General features: G+C 36.0%; 1 protein-coding gene across 1 annotated transcript; it reads right to left on the reverse strand.

Moving 5' to 3' along the window:
• Positions 1 to 530: 530 nt before the first annotated feature.
• Positions 531 to 8,713, reverse strand: LOC112509607 (clathrin heavy chain 2-like). The gene is made up of 15 exons (XM_025114657.1): positions 8,536 to 8,713; positions 7,786 to 7,990; positions 7,268 to 7,356; positions 7,087 to 7,165; positions 6,843 to 6,970; positions 5,738 to 5,836; positions 5,517 to 5,625; positions 4,961 to 5,061; positions 4,658 to 4,885; positions 4,524 to 4,589; positions 2,833 to 2,949; positions 2,291 to 2,698; positions 2,073 to 2,132; positions 1,566 to 1,864; positions 531 to 1,484 (listed from the first exon to the last, which is right to left on the reverse strand). Exons 1-12 carry the CDS (start codon positions 8,578 to 8,580, stop codon positions 2,495 to 2,497), a joined length of 1,470 nt encoding a protein of 489 aa, XP_024970425.1. The 5' UTR covers positions 8,581 to 8,713; the 3' UTR covers positions 531 to 1,484; positions 1,566 to 1,864; positions 2,073 to 2,132; positions 2,291 to 2,494.
• Positions 8,714 to 9,253: the final 540 nt, after the last annotated feature.

Consider the following 9,253-nt stretch of genomic DNA (forward strand, 5'->3'; position numbering starts at 1 on the left):
AGATTGCTTGAAGATGCAAGCTTAAACTTACGACGAAGATTATAAGGCTTTATTGAAGATATAAATGATTTGCACCTTCATATTCGTAAAATATTACAAAGTTTGATGAAAAGAAGACTTAAATAATGGCTAGGAGTGAAACTCGTTGAAAGAAACTAACTTACAAAATGACTTGATAATGATGGAGGAAAATGGCTTTGATAAAGCCCTTTGATGCAAGACGACATTTTCAACTGTTAACACATTTTCTAAATTCTAATTTCGTGACCTACGAATAAAATTCTTCTTTTTAAAACCCATGCATCATGGATGAGCTTCTTAATAGCCTTACGTTTATAAAGTGTTGACCCAAACTAGAAACAATGAAATTGTCCAATATAATACAAATAGTCAAAGGAAGGCGTTTTTGTATCGACATTCCATAATTCAATTTGAAAAAGAGAAAATCAATACTCAAATTATATTGTTTTGGTACTAAATTTTCATGAACTTGTTGATACTAGTAAGAATAATGATCCCAAGCCTAATAATAATAGATATTGTGTATCACTCACTAATCAATACAGATACAATTGTATATGAGTCAATAAATGTAATCTCACTGATGTATCAAACCTTACAATAATAGCCAAAGAACATACACTTTCCAATACAATATAATTACTGAAAGCAAGTAAATAACACGAGATTTATCGATGTGAAAATGCATGTTCAATAAAGAGGGAAGATTGTTTATATTTGCATAAATTATTGAGAGGCACAATAGTTTGCTTATAATACCATAGAAGCGTAACAACCATCCCACTTGGATAGAGGGTGATATTTGTGAACTCGTTTTAAGAACTTAGTTGTGCACCATGGTTTTAAGTTGATTTGGAGGTTACTGGATCAGCCTATTGCTAGAGCTTTAGGAATTACATATAGTATCAGAGTCAGATCTTTGTACCATCAACATAGTAGGTCAAGCCTCATCGAGCATCTTAAGTTCTTAAGGGGATATTTGGAGCACTTACGCGAATGTCACATCGTCAATGAATAAGGAATGTTGGGTAGGTTTGACAAGGATGCCAAAAAATTTAAGTTGTGAAGTTTGTGACAACCCGTCCCATATGATAGAAAATAAGAGCTGTGAATTTCTTAGGCTTTCAATAACTTCCACTATAGTTTTAGTTAGAGACGATTTAGAAGTTTTTGGACCAGTCACTTTAGGCTTTGGGGTGTTCCATCAATAAAGACCTGCTTTCACACAGAAGCTTGGGCAGTTGGTTGTGGGCTTAGCAGGATATGGGCCAAATATTGCATCAAGCAGACTTGGGATGGGGTGCTAATTATGGGCCAATTGAGGATTGGGCTTAAGCCTCCTAAAAAAAACCTGCTTTCACACAAAGTCGAGCAATCCGAGGCCGATCATAGTGACTGAACATACCATTAGCTAATATGGCATCAGCAACATCAGGGAATGTCACAAGGTTGATTTCAAGGACCTGTGGAAAAAAAAGAAATTAGTGTCTACAGCTTATCTTTGACGGCCAAATAGTAGTTCATCAGAATCAGCAAAATTTAACCTTAGTTTGGAGATGAGCATGTTCTGGCAAATTGGGCTTAAGAACATCCAAGAGAAAAGCTGTTGCCTCCCGTATCAAGTTCCTCTGAAGAGATGGAATAAACGGCATTTAAAATTTGTTTCTAATATCGATCCTCACTTGCACGAGAGAAGGTAATTTATCTTCATATTATAGATTCTAATGAGGAAATGCAATAAAGATGGTGAACAGGCCTGAAGAAAAAGATCTGTAATGGTGTTGTAATCAACAGGACAACCTCCTTCCATTTGGGCCATCATTAAAGCAAAATTAACAGCTCCCTGCAAAATGCAACAATGTTATCAATMTAACTTCCAAGCACTTAAATTTGTGGTATCACAATTGAGATTCTCGAAGTTCGAGAAACACATTCTTAAGCAAATCAACGCCTGGTTTACGAGCAATAAATGAACCCATGGACTAACATAATAATCTCTGTGGGCTGTTCAGTCATTCACAAGCATACTATTTACTAAAAGCTTTAAATACCTGTGGGTCCGATCGAAGAATTGTTTGCAGAAGGAACAAATAATCAGGTGAATACCCAACCTGCATCAGTTCAGGACAAATTTCATAAGGATTTAAGGCAAGATGAAGTATATTTAAATTTTATTTACAAGGAAAACGTATTATTTTCTTCGACCGTCTAAGTGTACACTGTACATCAACACCTAAAATTTACAGCAATGAGTTGTACTTGCACCTACCTGCTTGGAGTAAATCAGTATTTTGTCAAACTCCCTTCGCTCAGCAAAAGCTGCGACAACTTTCGGGGTTGCTCTTGCTTTGATGTAAATTTTCAATGCAAGATCATCGTTCACTGTCTAGAAATTCAAGAAAGATAAATGGTAAACAACACGAGAACATTATGTTGATGCAAATAAACACAAAACCTTGTAAACTTTAATACTTTATACCTTCACAAGGTCTCCAAGTTCCTCACTGCATTCCAACTTGTCCTCCGCTAACCAATTCTCTAGAAGATTCTTCTTGTTCTGATTGACAACTAGGCGAGATAGTTCCAAAGATTCAAATGCATTCAGTTTTCCCTTAGTCAGAAGGGTCCCGAAGTACTGCAGTAAAGGTGGTGTTTGTCCAGCTTGCACGGGTACGCTCTGCAATTAAATACACAAAGGTTAACCTGTTAAAGAAGGTTAAACAAATAACCATCATTCTAATAAAATAATAAGTCATTTAGAAGTCTCAACGATGGATGCAGAGGTTATACACAATTAGCAAAAGTAGATACCTGGAATTTTGCAACTGTATCTGGTGTACGAAGAATGCCTTGAGGAGATTCTGCCGCAAGCTCAGCAGCTTCTTTGTACTTGGTTTGAGCAAACAAYTCCTGGAAACGCTGAACAACCTGAGATACACAAATGTCAAGTAGTCAATAACTGTCCATGAGGAAGATGGCTGTATATAACTAATGTGCACTTATTGGTGATTAGAACAAAGTACGGCAGTTCATAGTCAGTGAACAGTGAGTACTAGCCATATTATCACAAAAAGCCTTGGCACAGTTTATTATCTCTTCTGGAGTTCTGGTGTCAAAATCAGTTACTGACAAGAAAAAATACAATTTTTCATATATTTCCATATGAAAGTTGATTGTATCCAATCAGACAAAACAAAATGTTCCAATCACATAGATTGCTAAATAATCAACACAGACATGAAGCAAACAATTATAGATTACATTACAGGTCGGCTGACAATCTGGTTTAGTTGCTTCTGAACAACATGTGAAGATAAGATTGGGTCAAGGGAAAGCCTAGTGAAGTACCACTTCGTCTTCAGTCTTTGATATGGTTTGAGCATCCCTTGCTACAATATCTAAATGTTGCCTGCTAGGGATACTCTAACAACCACTGCTCTTCCCTCCTTCAGACCCTTTAGTTCCACAACAATGACACTCGTAAATGCTAAGTTGTGATTCTATGAGCTCCRGTGAATGCAAAAGCCAATATGAAGATGATTTTCCACCTCAACTATTGGTCTCAAATCTCAATAACAATCTCCAAAATTTCCAGAACCCCTAGTGTAAATTTCATGTTAATGTCAGTGCCTAAAACTTCATTCTAAGGGAGGAAAAAAAGGCAATTGTTGTGTTTTACATTGATGTGATGATTACACAATTTCTATCGGCCTCAAAACCATTTTCTTCGGTGTTAGTCTCATGAAGCCATGGGAATATCAATCACAAATTGGCTTTTCAATCACCTAAAAACTCCTTCTTATGAAGCCATGGGCACAACAATCACCATTTTCTTCAGGGTTAGTCTCTTGATATTAGTTTGGGTCATTATGATGATGTATTTTTCAGGTAAAGATTATTTAAAATAAAACATCAAGGTTTCAGTTTGAACTTCTTAGTTGCTCTAACACTCTTAACCCCTGTCATATGCATCATTATACTAACACGGTGGAAAATTTTATAATATTACTCAAGTTACCAAAAAAGAACAAGCAACTAATTTACGAGGATTCAGCATCCATATTGTTTTAAAAGGCAACCTTGATCCAGTTCTGAGGCGGTAAATGCAACCACCAACAACCTGCCATGGAATGAATTGTCCATTTTTGAAATAATACTTCAGGACTGTAAGATTCTTACTAACGGAGTATGACTTTGATTATGATGCCACAATTTCTAGCATTGTCTAATTTTAATGACTATGACTGTTGATATTTAAGACATTTATTATTTAACTTCTACTTCWTATGCTGTAACATATAATTCGAACATGAACTTCTAAGTTCACTTACAATGCTGCTTTACAAGAGTATAGCAAGAATACTTCACAGCAGAAGGCAACTAAAAAAATGAAATAATGCTTACAAACTATCCTCTAAAGTTTGAGAGCTCATGCCAAGATCCAAACATTGACATAAGAAAGAAATAATTTCTAATAAGACTGAATCAATAAGCAAGTTTACCAAATTTTCTGCACCCAGTAGGTTTCCTCGTTTGGCAAGATTGACAGCAAGCTCCAGCTTGTTTGACTGCCATAACACATTGAATTCATATTCCAAAAAGCAAAATAAGCATATCAATGGAAGCTCGTACTGACCTGTCCACTAACAAAAGGCACAATTGTTGATTCATTTACAGTGGCAAGTAACACCTGTCCACGACTATTAACAGCATAAAATCCCCCAACTGATGAAGCTTCAGATGTTAGGAAAATTGGATCTGGGCTAATTCTATTTCTATAGACTGCAGTGGCGGTTCCAAGATCATTTACAAATAGAGTCCCCAGCTTGGTAATGACATAAATCAGACCATACTTGTGGGATATCTGCAAATTGGAAAACAAATATGTTAAGATGATATTGCAGCCCACTATTCCAAAGACAACAAAAACAGGAGGTACCTGCATGGCAACTGGAAAATCATCTGCAAGGTCAGGAGGGAAAAAAAGATCTGCTTGTTTCTTGGTAAAAGAGAAGGAACCATCAAAAAAGGAGGGTTTCCCTGCAACAAATATTTGCAATTGAGAAAGGAAAAATATAAGATGAGAACTAAAAGTAAAGAAAATGACAAGAAAGGAGAAGAAACCATCAAAAAATATAGTGGTAAAGCGCACTACACATTTTTGGCATGTAGATGAAAACAGCTTTTCACAAGGCACCAAACCTGATTGATACACCTCTACAGGAATATATTTCTCTAACCACACAAGCACAGAAGCTCATATACATAAAGGTATGGCTCAGAACACATTTAGAGAGRCAGGCACAAAAGAAGAGCTTCTTTAACCAGGTTTAGGGTTGATTGGTGCATTTTAGTTCGATGGCRTACGAGAAGCATCAATCAACCAAAACTTCGATTCTTTTCTTTTTCAGGGCTAAATAAAAGAATGAGAATAAAAACACATCAAACAAAAAGGCAACTATAATGAAGGAAAAGACAAGCAAAGAGAATAGAACCTGGCTGGGCACCAAKCTCAATGACATGCAGCTTTGATGTAACCTGTCCAGCATTGGAGCTTTTTGTTGCAAAAGAAATAAGAATCGAAGGATTCTCATTGCCTGGAACCTGTACAAGACATACAAATATRTGATCAATATTGATGGCATTAACTTATAAATAGGTGAAAAGGGAAAGCATGCCTTTCCATGTATGATATAATAAATGAAAACATCCTTACTTTGAAGGTGGCAAATGATGCTGCATGTGCTTCAATAGCTTCACTTCGCTGCTGATCAACAGAAAAAAGCTGCATGTTTCCTTTGACTAGCTGAGGTCTCTGTTAATATTACAAATGTAGAAAGGTTATAACAGCTAGAAATTTGGCAATCAATACACCACTTTCTATGTTAACTAACAAATAAAAAATAAAGAAAATTGACGGATAAAGAAGATGAAATATAATGAAATTTTTACCCAAATTACTGAACCAGGTTATAAGGTTAATATAATAATATGACATCCAAAAGTCCACCTAGAAATCACAGTTGGATCTCYTTTTCTGAAGAATATGTCCTTATATGATAGTAATCAGATAAAGAACATTATCGACTGAGATAATAAACTAGACAAACCTACTTCCATTTCCATTAAAACTAGAAGCAAACAACAAGGACCAATATAAAATATCTTGATAAACATCAAAAGGGGACCAGTCCTCAGCATTATGTCTGCATGTATGTAGTAGCCAATGAAAGCAAACAGCTGAAACAAATGAAGAAACCAATCTAAACCATGCTTATACTCCCTTCTTTGTCAGAACTTTGAGAATTGGGTCCGTCACATAAACATTTGCATGCAGTCAAAAAGGCTACAAATAAATTTTTCTTGCAATTAAATGACATCCAAGAAAAGTCAATTGACAAAGCATTGTACGATTATCCAGAGTATGAAAAACACCTTGAACTGCGGTAAACAACGAGAAAAAAAAACCAAGCAATTAAAGCACAATAGGATTCTACATCATAAGAGATTTTATGTGCACTCATCACCAAAAACAGTGCAATTTGTACATGGTCGTCTTGATTTATTCAATGAGTTGGATTCAACAGAGTGCAGAACAGGCCATCTAACCCACAAAAAAACAAATGACCGGGACTGCTTAAGTCAAATAAAATGATGTTGAATATGGTCCTGGATATATCAATTGCCAACCTTGAAGGTAATCCACTGGAAGATAAAGTAATCCACTGGAACACCATAGATAAGCATATAACATAATCTTCAAATACTAGAAAGATTTTCAATATAATCAACTAATCAAGCATAACCAAAGAACAGCAAACCTCAGGTGAGCCAGGAGCAATTCCAATCAACACCAACCATTTCTCGGATGGATCGCATTTGTAATTAAYTATCYRATTGTWCGATAAATTGGCTGTTCTATCAAACATYTTAACAGGTTCAGAATCACCTGTATACAAAGAGAGAGAATGGCWGYGTTCAGAAGTTATAGCCTCTAGCTTACACATCAWACAACGAAAGRAAACATCAAGAAATGTCACTCCAGGAAATATAAAGGTAGTGTACCTTCAATTGACCAATGATATACTGAGGTCTGGGTTACCATGCCCAACATCTTAGGTGTAATCCACTTCCAAAAGACAACCTGAAGATAGAATTGTGATAAGATCCCATCAACATCAGTGTTGGCCAAAAGAGGTAGCRAAGTTACAAATCACTGAATGATATTATTGCATAAACTTGTCACCTGCTCAGGCATCTGATGAGACTTCATTTTGGCTTTCATCTCAATGTTAAATATCTGTAGGTGATCTTGAGTAGTCCCGGGAAATTGAGCTTCAAAAATGTTATTGTTGATTAGCTATATGGCTAAAACTGACCTCACTGTTTCTTGAAGGACCTTATTACGTGTTACAGCTTGATTTGTATGCAAAGCTGTAGTAACATCAATAATTTTCTGACATGCTTCAAAGTTTTCAAATAATTGCCAGAAGACGTTGTTCAGGTTCTGCGTTTGGCAATCATTTAGTGTTTCTTTTAAGAATACTAGGGAACTGGACATGCAAGCATGCTAGTACAACAAGATAATCCACGTGTAAGAACCATAGTTCAGTAGATGCCAAGTTGCACCAAAGCATAAAAACAGATACAAGCACAATTTGTTTATCAGAGGATAAGCCAGTTAGCCATTTTAATAGAGAAGGCAAAATGAACGACCAACCAAATTATATTCATAACCATGGCCAAATAAAGAATAAATCGTACCTTTCAGAGCCAGAATCCTCGAAATCGGATTCATAAGAGCCGAGTCAGCTGTAATTGGCCTCCTCAGTGGCTGCATTGGCATGCTCATGTCAATGATCACCACACTGTTTTGAGGTGACGTTTCACGAACACATATAAACTTATCAGACTCCATTGTAACATTGGTAAACGTAATGAACTGTGGGTTGATCCCTATACTTGGCAACTGCAACAATATCATACAAATCAAAATCAGAGAAATAATCAAGTGCACAAGTAGATCACTGTGAATTATGCTTTCAGAAACATGTCAATCAATTTGTTCCACGGATCTGGAAATATACCACATAGAGGTTCCATTTATCTCGCAATTCCAAACAATACGATGATGAAAAGCTAGCAAAATTTATCACTTCTAGTCAAATTAACCCTAAATAAACCCAAGTTGTTCCTAAATGATGAAATTGACCAAAATGAGCTAAGTTGAGAATTATCTAAGTGCGTTTTAACTATTTAGAACTAGACTTTAGATATATGATATACATAGAGTGAATGTATGCGATATATATGCAAATCTAGCAAATCTAAACAGGAGATCGAAGAAGCTCAAAAACTGATTATGCCATTTGAATTCACCAGGGTAACAGTCCAAAAGGCTACAAAAATGACGAAACTGCGTAAGCAGAGCTAGGTTTCGAAGGATAGGAGTACCAATAAGTACAAAACGAAACTAGGATTTATGGAGAGAGAGAGAGAGAGAGAGATATATACCGTAAGTGCCTCTTTGATAGTGATCGGAGCGTTGAGGGCCGCCATGGTGACGGCGAGAGAGATCAAAATGACGGCAGATCAGATGTGATATGATCTATTAGGGATTTGATTTGATTCGATTCGATTGAGTCTCCGCCGTGTGAGAATTTTCAACCCATCGGAGAAACACTTGCAGAAAAGCACAGCGACAGTGAAGATGCCTCCGATGGAGAAACAGAAAAGTAAACAAACACCCTCGTTTTATAGTAAATTTACAAAACGACCCCAAAAACTCTTTTGTATCAGCTCAATTCACCAATTCAAGACCATATTTTGTTTTGATTTTAAATTTTGCATTTCTAAATGTTCACTACAAAATTTTGTTTGTGGTTTTAATGTCATCAATCATGTTTGTATAATTGAGATTAATCTTGAGATAGATGAAAACTCAAAATGAAGTATTAAGACAAGTTTGGTATCAGAAATTTATGAGGATGGGGGGTTTCAGTCGTTCGATGTCGTACTTTATTGTAGAATAATCATGATAAAATATTGTATTTAATCAAAGAAAGTTCCTTTAAACATTAAAAAAACTTACATCTTAGATTTATATATATATATATAGGGTTGGGTTCACGTGAGACCAGCCTGTTTTCGTGAGACCCGTGAGACCACATTTTTACACGTAACCTTCACAGCAAAAACACTGTGAAGGTTTAAAAAAAGTCGAACCTTCACA

This window comes from Cynara cardunculus, assembly GCF_001531365.2.
Source record: "Cynara cardunculus var. scolymus isolate 2C chromosome LG 3, CcrdV1, whole genome shotgun sequence".
Taxonomy (NCBI): Eukaryota; Viridiplantae; Streptophyta; class Magnoliopsida; order Asterales; family Asteraceae; genus Cynara; species Cynara cardunculus.